The 15,403-nt window shown below is 40.8% G+C and overlaps 1 protein-coding gene across 3 annotated transcripts; it reads left to right on the forward strand.

Annotated features, from left to right (window-relative positions):
• Positions 1-358: 358 nt before the first annotated feature.
• prkcq (protein kinase C, theta) lies at positions 359-14,396 on the forward strand. Of its 3 annotated transcripts, none has more exons than XM_070929292.1 (17): positions 359-490; positions 4,624-4,823; positions 6,255-6,330; positions 7,967-8,123; positions 8,205-8,236; positions 8,324-8,409; positions 8,887-9,016; positions 9,882-9,991; positions 10,210-10,306; positions 10,416-10,612; positions 10,882-11,055; positions 11,148-11,239; positions 11,476-11,538; positions 11,629-11,767; positions 11,909-12,097; positions 12,503-12,631; positions 13,280-14,396. In XM_070929292.1, the coding sequence occupies exons 1-17, from the start codon at positions 373-375 to the stop codon at positions 13,436-13,438; spliced, it is 2,148 nt and encodes a 715-aa protein (XP_070785393.1). In that variant the 5' UTR covers positions 359-372; the 3' UTR covers positions 13,439-14,396. The 3 variants fall into 3 exon arrangements, with proteins under 3 accessions (XP_070785393.1, XP_070785391.1, XP_070785392.1); XM_070929290.1 differs by having other exon boundaries at positions 6,255-6,315; positions 7,943-8,123; positions 10,210-10,339; positions 10,446-10,612; XM_070929291.1 differs by having other exon boundaries at positions 6,255-6,315; positions 7,943-8,123.
• The last annotated feature ends 1,007 nt before the right edge of the window (positions 14,397-15,403 follow it).

Here is a 15,403-nt window from a genome sequence, read left to right on the forward strand (position 1 = left end):
TCTAAGTTTGAGTTTGCAGGGGAAAACTCGCTCACAGACATCTCTTGTGGTTACGGTGTCACGGATGATGAAATATCTCTCTGTCTTTGCCTCTGCCTCTTCCTCTGTCAGGTTGTTTAAAGTGTCAAGGGCGGAAAACGGCAAACCTCCTCCTCTTCCTCCTCCTCCTCCCCTGCCAGCCTATCTTTCCTCTGGAGGCAAAGGGGCCAGTCGGCGTGTGCTGCGGTGGAGCAAAGGTGGCTGACAGCGACACCGAAGCCGTCTCCAAAAATCTGAGAAATCTCATCTCTTTGCACGGAAGGCATCATCGCAAGGTTTCCTGGAGGTTGTTTGGATATTTGCGCAGAGGTCAGAGAGTCAAAACCTGCAGCCATGTCGCCTTTCCTGCGGATTGGGTTCTCCAACTTTGAGATCGATCCCAGTCTGGCCTACCATGAAGAGGTGCTGAACCCGTACTGCGCTGTTTACATGAAGGAGGCCATCGACACAGGTTAGAGACTGCTTGGGTTTAGTCTATAAAATGCTCTTCAAATGTCCAAAAACCCCAAAGATATTCAGTTTACAATGATATAAAACAGAAAAAGCTGGAACCTGAGGATGTTTGATGTTTTTGCAGACTAAAACGATTAATTGATTATCAGAATCGTTGACAACTCATTTTCTGTGTACTGACTAATCGGTTAAACGACTACCAGTGACGATACCAGAATAAGACCAATTTCTCAGCACTTATATTGAGAATCAGCTTCGTCCAAGTCAAATGTGCTGATAATCGATTACATACCTGTTTATAGTGGAATTGATCAAGACAGCAGCACTGTGGCCGTCTATGGGAAGACTTTAACCTAAAATAAATCTAATGGAGCATTTTGACACCATTAATTGAGTCATTTCTTAAGCAAAAATGCCAAACGTTCATTTTGGTTTCAGCTTTTTAAATGTGATGGTTTGCTGCTTTTCCTTGTCTTATATGATAGTACTTAATAATATACATTGACATGTATTTCTTACAGCTTTCAACAGATTGCTCACACCAAATAGCCATTCAATTTTAATCCCAGTTGCTGAAAGCTTTTGCATTTGCTCCTGTAAGCAACATGTGTTCACTGGCTCTTTCTCAGAAAAAAAAAAAGTATTCCTCTGCCACCCAGGAAGTCATGCATTTTATGTTCAGTGAAGCGACCACAGAATAAATATAGAAATGTAGAAGTAGTATCTTTAGTTTTAGACTGTTTGACACTAGATTATTGTGCAAAATGCAGATGACAAAAGTAGGAAAGGAGTCACGCAGATTATATTTAAATATTTTCTTAGAGAATCAACTACTCATAGTTTCATTTTAAGAAACTTCCTTACTGGGCGTCATATAGTTGTAGTAACTGTAGCAAGTATATATATATACTGTAACACTGTCAGGAGATCTGAGCTATAGGATGGCAGGCTCCATAAAGTTAGAGATAAAGATAGTACTGTAAATGCGAGTGGGTCCATACATTTTCTTAAACATCCTTCATTTTTTTTTTTTTTTAAAGATCTTCATTGTTGTTGATTCACATTCAATGTCACAACTTTGGGAAAGCATGATAACACAGATATCTTTGTTCTGCGTCTGGCTATCTTTAACCACTGGTGAGTATGAATGCAGGACAGAGCTAAAAACAGAGAGTCACTGAGAGGAAAGAGGAGGGTTCTGACGTTTCTTTTCCTCTGAAAAACCACAAGACTGGCCCTACGAGGCAGCAGAGAGAGCCTCTTTCATTTACACAATACTGACTCACTGGAGGGACAATGTCATGTAATTTCATTTCACTTTACCTCAGATAAAGATCTTCTTTAAGCCCGAATGAAGACTGACAAGCAGGAAAACACCAGAGACGTACAGCAGACAATACTATACAACTCATATGAGATGAGCGATGATACAGGAATCCACTCTTTTTAAATAGGAACAATATTTAAGTGAAACATTGCAAACAATATTAGAATTTACCTCCGTAACATCACATAAAATAAGGTTTAGAAACCTTGTTCACTGGCAGCATGCTGACTTTATGAAACTAGGAGCTGATGATGAGAAACTGGCAAAAAAAAAGAAGAAGAAGAAGAAGAAGAAGATAGCTCCCAGCAGGCACTCTGGCTCACTGCGGCCGATTTCATCTTCAAATAAAATAGATGGGAAGCTTCAATAAACAGCTTTTTCTTTGAAGTCCTCTACAAAGTTGAGAGTGTTCGGGCTCCTTTTCTTTGACTCTGTGCAGCGCGAGTCGTACACAGACCTGCAGCATTAAAGGCCCCCGTGTCATTTAGCTTTCATCGTTTTGTTTTCGAATATAAAGTAGGCATTGTGATTGGCCAAAAGCACCGGCTGAACTCAAGGAGGTTAACTTAGATTACTAAGGTTTAAAGTAATGACGTTTTTTTACTTAATCAATTGTTTAGTCTATAAAATAATATGAATATAAAATGCCATTTATACATTTACTGTAGGTATCAAGTACTAAAGTTTTTGTTTTTGTACCTCTGTAGCCGCCTTTAATACCACAAGCTTGTTCATAAGCGCTTTCCTTAAAGAATAAGGATGATAATACTCTATATTACTGTCAACAAGTCCCATGAAAAAAACAAAAACCAATGATGTGTTAGTCTGTTAGTCTTCCATACCCAAGCCTATTGGTTCCTACCAAAGACATACATCCTTAAAAACAGCTCACAAATATATAACTTCATTTTACCTAAAACAGCTGGTCACTGTACATTTTTGCAAACGTCACTCAAACAGAAGTAAATAGTGCATTTGTTGGGGACTATTTTCAGCGGCGGATTAATACACATTTGATGCTCTAGTTGGTATTCACAGCAGCAGGGTGGTGTAGGTGGGTGCGTGTGTGTTCATGGTAATGAAGGAACGTGTCACCCTGTGCAACTGTGCGGCTCACTGATGTGTTTTTAACAACAATGGAGCTCTATGGCACAGAGGAGGAAGATGTATCAGGCTTTGGCTAAACAGACAATACTTGTTAGTAGGATCAATTGTTGGTTTTTGTCTTTTCATGTTTTTCTTATTGTCAACAAAATGAAAAACATAGAAAACTGCCGGACTTAAGGGAGTCCTTTTAATGCGATTGTAGCCCTGTGGCTGCACGTAACACAACTTGTAAATAAGCACCGTTTGTCTGTAATAGCTCGTGTAACTGATTCTTAACAGTTTCCTTTTTTTATTTAGTTTATATCCCCGTGTTAACGCGAAATCTTGTTCGACAGCTTGCCACTATAGTCAAACAGAGGGCCATTCTTGGTTAACTTCCACTTTTAGAATCACGTTCAAATGAGTGAATGAAATATTTCACATTTAGTAATCAGGGCCAGGTCCAGCTGTGGTGTGTTTACACCTGAGCAGGTTTGAAACTGCGATAACTTTAAATCTAACGACTCAAACAAACTCCAATTTAATGTCTTCATTTAACACATTTGACAATACAACTACAGTGCATAAAAAAAGGAAAATTAGAACTCCTTCAAAGCAGCAGAGGCATGAGAACACAAGTCTAAATGCCACCTCTGTACTTTTTCACAGAATAACACAGGAACTGACTGAGTACTGGCTGACACCAAAACATGTCACCTCTCAGTCTGCGTAACGCTGCAAGGAAACTCACAGAGTCTGACGTAGCCTGATCTGTCTGGGGAGAAACAGACATTTTTTTCCTCTCTGGGTGCTTTAATCGGCAAAGACGGCAGCTGGCAGAGCCGGTGGACATACAGGCGATGAGCCGTTGATGGAGACGGCCGCAGATCACTTTGGGAGTAAAAAGCTTAACGGGCTTTATTGTTGCAACAGCAGGATGACATGTGGCTGTTATGTAAGTGGATATTTGGGATGTTATTGCAGATAAAAAAAAAAAAACAGCAGATGTCAATTATGAAGGCCAGGAGAGCTTTTTTTTTTTTTTCTGGACATGTGGTGCGTTCGAAAATCTCTCAACACTGTGAGGCGATAATCATAAAGGTCTGCTGATCAGGTGGTGAAACGTTCACATGGTATATCCAACATCCTGCGACGCAAACTGAATGTATTTCCCTCGACAAACGCAGGAGAATAAGATGTAAAGTTATAACATCTAACCAACGTGACTATGCACGTGGCATAAGATTACCATATTTTAATGTAAAGGCGTGATGGATTTCAGCTTTCAATGGCAGCTTGGGACTGTAAAAGAGCATCTAATCCCCCGAGAGTGAAACTCTATACGTTCATCCTACTTGCACGGATTAATTCCTGGTGTCGATTTTCATCACTGGCAGGAAATCTTCACCATCTTCCGGATGTTATTAATCAAAACCTGGGATTTAAAACCTTAAAGGAGGAAGCGCGTAATATTCTACACTTTTGTTAATGTCAACAAATCTCCTACAAAGACTAAAACCAACAACGCAAGTCTCTCAATGCTTTAAAACTCTTACCCCGTCCGAAGATCATTTGTTCATTGTTCAATTGTTTCTAGGTATTGTATAGTGAAAGTGAAAATCACTCAGTGGAACTTTATTTTCGTCTTCTTTCCATCCAAAAGGTCAAAGAGTCTTCCAATAAAGCAGCGTTCTCATTATTGCCTTTTGTTTTTCCAGAAAAGGGCCAAGTGTACAAGCAGAAGAAGCCCACCATGTACCCTCCGTGGAGCACCACGTTCGATGCCCACGTCCACCGCGGGCGCATCATGCACGTGATGGTGAAGGACCGCACGGCGGAGCTGAAGTCTGAGGCCACGGTGGCTCTGGACTCGCTGGCAACACGATGCAAGAAGGAGAACGGCAAGCTGGAGATCTGGGTTAGTGCAGCGGGATGGGTGTGTGTGTGTGTGTGTGTGTGTGTGTGTGTTCGTTCTCACGGACCAGCTGTTTGGCTATTAGCAAAAATACAGATTGGCTGACTCACTTTTGGGTCAAAAGACCAAATGTTTAATCCTTTTAGGCATTAAAAATGAATGAACAGGAGACATTTTAACTTATAATAGCAGGAAAAGGTGTATTTAATAACATTACTGATGGCTGTGTTCCATCTAAGTGTACATGTCAGAGAGCCAGCATGCACAACAGCCTGGAACTGGAAAACCTAACTGGAATGCAGCCATCATTAATGTTATCGCCTACACATGTGCTTGTCCTGCTATGACATGTCAAAACATCTGCAGTCAAGGTCTATACTGAATCTTTGACAGGTCAGACAGGCTGTGGCTGATTATTTTCATGTTTTGTACAAGCAGCTCTCACGAACACAAACTGACTCAACGACAATTAGTTAACACGACTGAATACCAAGAATTCATGAGAAAACAGAGCTTGTTATGTTGTTAGGAAATGAAGTTCAGTTATTGACATCTGTTATGTCATTTTCAGGTACATGACAAAGGCATTGCTTTCATGCTGAAATTTGCTATTTCTAATAAGAAATATTCAATTCAATTTTATTTATATAGCGTCAAATCACAACAAAAGCCATCTCATAACACTAAAATATAGAGCAGCTCTAGAACATACTCTTTATAATATTACAGAGACTCTGTGATTCATTATAGAGCATGAAACCACTGTAGCTTTAACTAAAATAAAATCTGCACATGTATCTCCCTCTATTTTCATCCCAGAATGCTTTATTTACATGGTAAAAATGTAAATAATGGGGGTGTACTTGTGTATTTTTCATGACATTCCTTGTCATCTCTCTACTGTCCACCATCTAATAAAAGCAAAAACACCCCAAAAATTCCCAGACAGGGGTTCAGTTTCACATCTCGTCACCTTTTTCATCCCACTTCAGCCTGAGCTACATCCTAATAATATCCAGGTAATGGAGGCCATCACTGCTCATGCTAATTACCCTCCTCTTCCTCAATTTATTTTTAACTAATCAGAAATTAAAAACAGATCTCTTCTTGTGCGCCAGATTTTTCTTTTTTCCCTGGAAAGACTTGGCTTTGGGTGACAGCAGAAGCTTCATGCCAACTGTCTCTTTTTACCAAACTAAGAATCAAACAAACAAATAAAGTAAAACAGATTAATCAAATCAAGTGTGAGACAGTCTGTCTGTCTCTGTGAGGCCAAACAGCATTACATGCACTGTTTCTCCATAATAGAGCTCATGCATCATCATCATCCTGAATCCACATCCTTTTTCATTCTCATTGTTTTACTCATGAATTTCTAAAATATTGCTTTTGTTTCAGTTTGTCTTTTTTCCTTCTTGTTTCTTTTTGTGTCAGCTGGAGCTGAAGCCACAGGGCCGCCTGCGGATGGAGGCCAGGTATTATCTGGAGAAAAGTGGTGAGTGGTTCAAACGTATGTAACTCAACCTACTGCCGCCCCATCCGTTATAATAACAACAATATGCTGTGACACACTGGGTTTCCCCGTCCCCTAAACCACTAAATTAAATCAATCGTCCAAACAAAATCTGTGAAACTTAAACCACAGAATAATTTTTGACAAACACAGATATTTCAAACTTCCAATTCAATGGTTTTATGTAACAGATATCTTGAATCAATATTTTACCAAGTCATGGTAGAGAACAGCAACATTTACACAGCGCTTTAAGCCCTCATTTCTCCAGGGAATATCTGGGATTTTGTTGGGCTGAAAAAAGGTCAAATGCTGTATAAATATAGTTGAAGTGATCATAAAAGCCTGTATCACTTGCACCCTCGTGTGTTTTAATGGGCCTTAATCGTCCCTGCCTAATTACATTTTCTCAAACTAAAAATAAGAAAAGAAAGAAAAATAACTGCTGCGAGTGGATGTGTGCGTGCGCTTTGCGTTGGATCACTTTCACAGGTGCTTTCCCGACATTAACACCATGCCAAGGCCTGAGAAGTCACTGAGAACTAAAATGAAGAAGCCATCTCATGTTTCTATATATAGACCCAGCAAATAGGAAATCACTGCTCACAACAACAGGTGGCACAGCGACTGGTACACGGTGACAATTTGGTGTGCTGTGCAACTTCCTCCTGATCTACATACAAACACAGACTGTACATGTGCAACTCATCCAAGTGTAATAAACCGTTAAACGTTGGTCTAACTGACTGATAATCTAAAATCCCACATTTTTACATGATCAGCCGAGTGACTCAGCAGGACACAGACGTGACCTTTTCACATTTCTGTTCATGTGTGGGTTACAACAATAGAAACTGTGTAAATAAGGAAACTATGCAGCTATCCCTGGTTGGCATGTTTTGTAAGGCTAGCTGTTTCCTCCAGCTCTGGACTTCATGCACAGACATGAGATTATTGATCCTAGTATGACCACAAATGAAGTATTTTATAATTGAGGCCTCCGCTTAAATAAAAACTACATCACACTGCAAACGCCATCTAGTAAGTACACTGACGTGGAAATGAAATGCATCAGAATCTGTGTGATTCAGCTCAGCAGGTGATTTGATCCATCACATAGTGCGTTCACTTGGCAGTAATCTACCAAAGCAGCACCGATACGTATCGGAAAATATGAATATGAATCCGGTTTCTAGTGGTTCTCAATGTACTTACACACTCAGGTAATCAATTTCTTGGGATAGTTGAATTTACAGTAGATTTGACCAATTTGTCAATCAACAAAAAGTAACGTTGCATTATTATTAAAGTTTAGAGCTGCATTTTCTCACACCAATCAATTTACTAGGGACGCAGAGAAGGCATGTTAAACTGCAAACATTATAAAGCTAGATCACAAAGTGGGGCAGCGACAGAGAAGACTGTCTGGCTCATCCATATGAGGTGGCACAGACTAACTAACTAAACACTTCTGGATCCTCAAAAGGTGAGAAATCGAAAATCTAGGTGTGAAATCTTCTTGGCAGTAAGTTATCACTCTGTCCAGAGAAAGCTGAGCACAACATGTCGTTTTCTTCTTTAAATAAAAAGGTTGCATGATGCGTTTCAGACGCTGCAGGTCAGACGGAGGAAGACCCAGAGTCCGAGCCAGAGAGGGAGGGTCTGTTCGCCCTCCATCAGCGGCGAGGTGCCATCAAACAGGCCAAAGTTCACATTGTCAAATGTCACGAGTTCAGCGCCACGTTCTTCCCTCAGCCGACCTTCTGCTCCGTCTGCAAAGAGTTTGTCTGGTACGTGACAAACTGAGATATCACAGATCTTGTTATCCTCATTACCATATTAGTCACTTCACCTGTTTTTTTCCGCCACAGGGGTCTTAACAAGCAGGGTTACCAGTGCAGACGTGAGTGTCACCTTATTTTCCACTTTCAGTGATGCCGTCTTTCCCCTTTCCCATGTGCCTTAACTGTGTCATCTTTGTGTCTTTTAGAGTGCAATGCAGCTATTCACAAAAAATGCATAGACAAAGTAATCGCCAAATGCACTGGTTCAGCCATCAACAGCAAAGAAACGATGGTAAGTATCTGCATCACACTGATTTTCAGACTTTACAGACACTCGTTGCTTCATAAATGCCCTACGACAGCGTGTCGCCTCCTCCGAGCAGTTAAATCCGGAGGGTGCCGATACAGCATGTGTAAGAGATTTGTAAACTTGTGGTTATAATGCTTACTAATCAGGTAGTCACCCCATGCAGAGGTATCATTACACCAGGCATTCTTGTCTCATTTGCTGCTTTTATCTTACTCTTGTTTCACTTCCTCCTCAGCCACATGCCTGCTGAGTTAACATGCATGAAACCAAAAGAGAATGCAAAACCTCCTGTTGTAATACACAGTGTAAAAGGACAGACCTGCCACCCACTGTTTGGATACAGGAAGTGTTTATACTGCTGCTTTGGGCTTTGTTTGCTTCTGTTCAAACCTGTTTGCAAGGCTAAACCTGTACTAGGGCCTCCATGATAAGATGTATGATGTGATGTGTGTGCTGCAGATCCACAAGGAGCGCTTCAAGATCGACATGCCCCACAGGTTTAAAGTCTACAACTACAAAAGTCCCACTTTCTGCGAACACTGTGGTACTCTCCTGTGGGGGCTCGCCAAGCAGGGGCTCAAATGTGAGGGTGAGAGGCGGGAGTTTTATGATTTCTGTGGTTTTATGCAGCTTGTTGTGTTAAGAAACTGGACTTAAGTCTCGTAGGGTAACACCTTGTACACACTGACAGGCTTTTTGTCAACACAACTGATGTCACTAATCAAACGCTGTGAGCCTAAAATAAATTTTTGCCACTGTCGTTGGATAAAAACAGCCACAAACAACAGATATTTTCTATTATAAACTGTCACTGTCCCGTGAAATACAAAACAGCAACTTTTCATGACAAGACAAGGCAGAGGGCACACAGAGGTCAGCAAATGCTTTAAAAGACATAAGAGCTGTCTGTAAAATGAACATTTAATCCTTCAGTTTATGCAAGAAATTCAAAATCACCAAAGTCGGAAAGTGGTTTTCACTGGACAGCAACAATAATTCTACAACACGACGTGATATACTTCCAACAGCTGGCACAACAGCAGACATTTCAACACTCTCCATCAGTAATATGCACAAACACACTGCAGCTGCCACAACAGCTGGAAGACGCAGCGTTCCATGTGAAATTAATCACATTTCCAATACGAGCCAAAACGCTGATGCATTCAATGTGTACGAGGCGTTAAGGTTTAGGTAGTGTATATTTCCCGATGTACAGTATTTGGGTGCATGTGGTGTTGCCGGTACGTACTCTATGTAAAGAATTACATGAATTACAACAAACAAATGAAGCACATAGCATAGCTAGCATAACTAGCTTTACGTCCCCTTTTCAAAGCATTGTTGCATCACATTACATGTGAACAATCAGTGACATGCTCATTATAGATTCAAAACTGTGTTCTCAAATGGCATGTTTTTATTACATGGCAAACTGTGTTTTCTGTGTGCAGAGTGTAGCATGAACGTCCATCATAAATGCCAGAAGAAAGTAGCCAACCTCTGTGGGGTCAACCAAAAACTGATGGCTGAAGCTCTGGCCATCATCGAGAGTAAACAGCAGGTCAGACAAACGCATCTTCTGTTCTTTCAAAATGTCTAAATGTTGTACTGGAGCATGGTATAGACTGGAGCATGCATGAAAGTTTAAGAGTGCTTTAAGGTGTGTTGTTTAGGTTTTGTGTTTCCTGGTGACAGATTTTAAGTGTGTTTAAATGGTCAACATGTTGGATCGAACCCCCTAAACCTCAATCTGAAGCCGGTCCTACCTTTTGCCTTTAGGCCAGAAGCACCAAAGAAACTGACATTATTGGTCGAGAAGGTCCAGTAGGCGTTGGCCAGCCGGGAATGGTCCGAGCTCCATCTGGGTTAGTAACGGGTGTACCAGCCACAGCTACACCTGCAAACAAAGGTACACAACCTCTAAAATCTTCACTCTCACAAAGTCTGATATTTCTTATGGATAATATCATGCGTTTACTTCTCAGTCCTGCCTCCTGACCTGCCTCTTCCTGCAGAGTTGCAGGGTGTTTCGTGGGACGTGCCGACCGACTTCAGCAGGTCGATCACTGAGGCGCTGACAGAAGAGGAGCCTCTGTACGCTGTTCCCAGGAAGGATCAGCCCAGATTCACTGTCGACGACTTCATCCTGCACAAGATGCTCGGGAAAGGCAGCTTTGGCAAGGTACAGGAGACGGTCTGATTCAAAGAAGAAAAGAAAAGCACAGAGGAGGATTTACATCAGAACTGAGCAAACAGCACATGCTGAAAATAGTGCAAATAGTGATTACAACAAAAAGAACATTAAGGGGAAAGATTCAGCATCTTTGTTATGTTATGATGTCGGCGGTTTTTGCCACGGCATGAGAGAGAGGTTGTTAGGCATGGGGGGCAACAGGAAAATATGAAGTGTCCAGCCGCAGCAGTTTTTAGATGGTCTTGTTGTGTTTCCAGGTATTTTTAGCCGAGCTGAAAAAAAGCGGGCAGTTTTTTGCGGTGAAGGCTCTAAAAAAGGACGTGGTGCTGATGGACGACGACATCGAGTGCACCATGGTGGAGAGGAGCGTCCTCTCTTTAGCCTGGGAAAACCCTTTCCTCACACACCTTTACTGCACCTTCCAGACCAAGGTAATAACCACGTCGACGCCCATGTGTAGTCATTCACTCCAACCCTCCTCAGCTAACGACGGCCGTGACCTCTCTGCATTTTTGTGTCCCAGGAGAACCTGTTCTTCGTGATGGAGTATCTGAACGGAGGGGATCTCATGTTCCACATCCAGAACTGTCACAAGTTCGACTTGCACAGAGCCACGTATGTAACGTTGTACCATACTTTGTTCAGATACAAATACAGAAAACAAGATCACTTTTGAATAAAATCTATAATGTTTGTTTTAAAGTTTACTGCATTATCAACACCTGTAATTGTCAGCTTGTGATTGGGCCCTTTTGTCTCCTATGACAACTGCACTGAGCAAGGAGGAAAGACAAAAGTAAAACACCCCATGTCTTTTTTTTTGTCTCCCTCCTCTTTATGTCCTCCTGCAGCTTCTATGCAGCTGAGATCATCTGTGGACTCCAGTTCCTGCACTCTAAAGGAATCATCTACAGGTAGAGTCTAAGTGTAAGCCACTGATGCTGAACAATACACAAGAGGCCAAACTGAGAACTGCTTCCTTGTGTCCTCCTGTTCCTCTGTAGAGATCTAAAGCTGGATAATGTGCTGCTGGACTCTGAGGGTCATATAAAGGTAGCAGACTTTGGCATGTGTAAGGAGAACATGCAGGATGACTTGCGGACGTCCACCTTCTGTGGGACACCCGACTACATCGCTCCTGAGGTGACCACACACACCGTGTGTTTATTTATTGATACAAGATTTTAGATTAATGGGCAAATCGACATTGATTCACTGCATGGGCTGTAACTTCCAGCTACACTGCCTAATTTAACAGTGTGTGTGTGTGTGATTGTGTATCAGATCCTGCTGGGTCAGAAGTACAACAGCTCAGTGGACTGGTGGTCGTTTGGAGTGCTGCTCTACGAGATGCTGATCGGTCAGTCTCCGTTCCACGGTCGTGATGAAGAGGAGCTGTTTCAATCCATACGAACAGACAACCCTGTTTATCCACGGTGGCTCACCAAAGACGCCAAGGACATACTGGTCAAGGTCAGACACTATGTGTGTTGATGTGTGTGGGGGGTATAACGGGTACTAAATTAATCTTTAGAAGCAGTAATTCTGGGACTAACTTACAGTATTTTACTGTCTGTAAAAATTCAGTTTTGTGGGATAAAATAAATAAGAAGAAGGAGGAAAGAGTGAAAATCTGGGAAGGAACCCCATCACTCAAAAGTGCTGGTCGACCTCTTTATAACCACCATGGAAAGAATAAAATACCTCCTATACAACACTTAAACGTCATTAACAGAAAAGACAGCTGATTTCTCAGAAATGCAGTACAGAAACACACAACAATGCATTTTAGCTCCAAAGATGGGGTCCAAATAAAGTTTCAATATTCAGAGGAGCAGTCATGTACAGTTTGTCACCTCCGGTGTGTTTGTGCTGCAGTTGTTTGTGAGGGAGCCTGAGGAGCGACTGGGAGTGAAGGGAAACATCAGACAACACAATTTCTTCAGCAGCACCGACTGGAGCGCCCTGGAACAGCGGCAGGTGGCGCCGCCCTTCAGGCCAACTTTAGTAAGTGCATTTACAGTTGATTCACAGCAGGGACTCTACACTCACCGTCATGCCAACACAGCCATATCTAAAAGAGATGGGCCTGATTGTTTCTAGCTGCAGAGAATACATTCCAGTGTAAACATTGCAATTTAAATGAATGTTGTGGCAATTTCAATTTTTTAATATACATTATGAACACAGGGAAGTAATTGCAATCATTTTTATGTTATTCAATTTACCAGTATGTATATACTTTGATTCTAATGTTGATATATGTTGTTCCAGCTTCTCAAATGTGAGGATTTGTTGCTTGTCTTTGTCTTATGTGACATTAAACTGAAAATCTTTGGGTTTGGGACTGTTGGTCGGACAAAACAAGACATTTGAAGACATCACCTTGGATTTCTGGACATTTTTCATTATTTTCTGACATTTTATAGATCAAACTATTGATTGAGACAATAAGTGGCAGATTAATCAATATGGAAATAATCCTACATAATTTGATGACCAAAGTTGTTTTACTTTTCTAATCCCGACAGTTAGCTGTCCTTCTTATCTAATGCTGAACATGTGGAGTTTCACAGCAGATTGTCAGACTGTTAAATCAGTACTGTATTGTACGTATCTTTGTGTTTATTGAAATGTATTTTACCGTCCTTGCAGACGTCGCCCAGTGACTGCAGTAACTTCGACAAAGAGTTTATCAATGAGAAGCCCCGGCTGTCGTGTGCTGACCGAACGCTCATCAACAGCGTTGACCAGACGATGTTCAGAAATTTCTCCTTTGTTAACCCAGGGATGGCTCGCATGGCAGCTCGCTGACCCCCCGACCAGCAACCTACTACTGTACCTACAAACATGCCAACATGCTCAGTCACAACCAGCACTTACTGTAACTGAAACAAACTGCAGAGACTTTAGACCGTGAATGTCACAAAACTCAACTGTATCCATAAACATGATCATGATCACCACTAAGGGGGCGTCCAGGGTGTAAGGCACATACAAGGCAACTACGACGGGATCTTTGTCCCACATCTCTTCTGTCTCTCTCGACATTTTAAAATTTCAAATGAAACAAAAATACACACACACACAAATCTTAACAACAGCCAAACGACAAAAACTTCTGGGCTGAGACACACAAGATATACCAAGACTCTTAACATAAAAACTAACAATTTACCTCCATTGTGATGCCTCACATGTAATTAGTCAAATACGTAGTGGCATAAATCTTTCTCAGTGTAAATCATAACTCCAAGCATATAATTAATTACCTACAGAATTAAATATGTAACCCCCTTAACTTTCCTTTGTGCTTATCAGGGTATGTTTATCAATAGAAAATGTGTTGTAATGAACTTCTTGTGCCTCATAATACTTTATGAAGTTCACGTCTTCAAATAAAGAAAACTGAGAAATTTGGTTACACCAAATTATATCGATTGTCCTGTTTTATTTCCTGTCCTATTTCATAGCTTAATGACTCTTTTACCTCCATGTTGGGTAAAGATGAAAATACATTTTAACAGTCCTTTGTTGTGTAAGTAAACGTAATCTAATTCTGTTGATATACTGCACTGTCAGTTGGATGTAGATCTGTTAATGTGTAGCAGAGTTCAATTACAGGGTTTTTGTTGAACTGTGTTTTCTTATCGTACCTCAGGAGTTTTATTGAAGCTGTAATTTGGATCAGGTACTTAGATCCCTGCATGCTGTGGTTTTTATTGTTCTCTTCATTGTGAATCATGTACAATAAAATGTGTGTTTTTTTAGACCTCTGTCTGTTTTGTTTTTCACTAAAACGAAACCATCGTTCCTGTGTAGTATCGCTCATCAGATACACTGAAAGTGAGTGGAGGTGGAGACAAAAACAAGAGCAATCTGTTTTTCCACTTAACATTTCCATTTACAAGTGAAATTTCTTCAGAAACTTCAGAAAACATCTCAAACCGTTTCGTTAGGTGAGTAAAAATACTGAACTGTTTACAACAGTCAGTCCTGTGTGGCAGACAAGCAGGGACTGCAGACTTGTATGGAGTCAGCAGTTTGGACAAAATCTTCCATCATAATATGGAATTTTATGCCAAACTATCTGGAGAGTTTGACAAATCCAGTGAATTAAATACCTGAAATACCATCAAGTTAATTCATCACATTAATGCAAAAATCCTGTGAATCCAATATTGCCATAAAAAAGCTCTGCTTTATGGCAAAGATTTGCAACTCTGCCCACAATGGCCCAAAACAACCAGATAAACAGTATTAAAACGACAGCTAGCTCAGTATAAACAGCAGAGTAAAATCACTGTAAACAAATCTCTACCATATCATGGTATATATAATATAATGCCGCCCAACCCCACCTAAGTGTTAACTTCTATGACAGCTAACTATTCAAATGAATTATGATTTACGCTAGAAACACACAGGAAACAAAGAAACTACACTGGTTAAATAATGACTAAAAATAAATGAAAACAAAAGCAGAACTGGACTGAGGAAGAGAAATCAAAGTCACAGACAACTTAAACCATGATGTTTTTAGTTGTTCAGTAACTTTCTACAACTGTTAACTGATTTCTTTAGATAAAAAAAAGGATTTGAAAATCCTCAGAAGAGCTCTTCGTGGGGTTTTGTGCCACTCTTTCTTCAAAGGAAATGCTGCCTTTTCATTAAATGCAACAGGAATTCAACAGGGCCAATGCCACCACCAGCTGCCTACCACACACAAGGCTTGTGATTGCAGTGGCACCTCATAACCAGTAATACTACACATGTCAT

Source organism: Enoplosus armatus, chromosome 22, assembly GCF_043641665.1.
Source record: "Enoplosus armatus isolate fEnoArm2 chromosome 22, fEnoArm2.hap1, whole genome shotgun sequence".
Taxonomy (NCBI): domain Eukaryota; kingdom Metazoa; phylum Chordata; class Actinopteri; order Centrarchiformes; family Enoplosidae; genus Enoplosus; species Enoplosus armatus.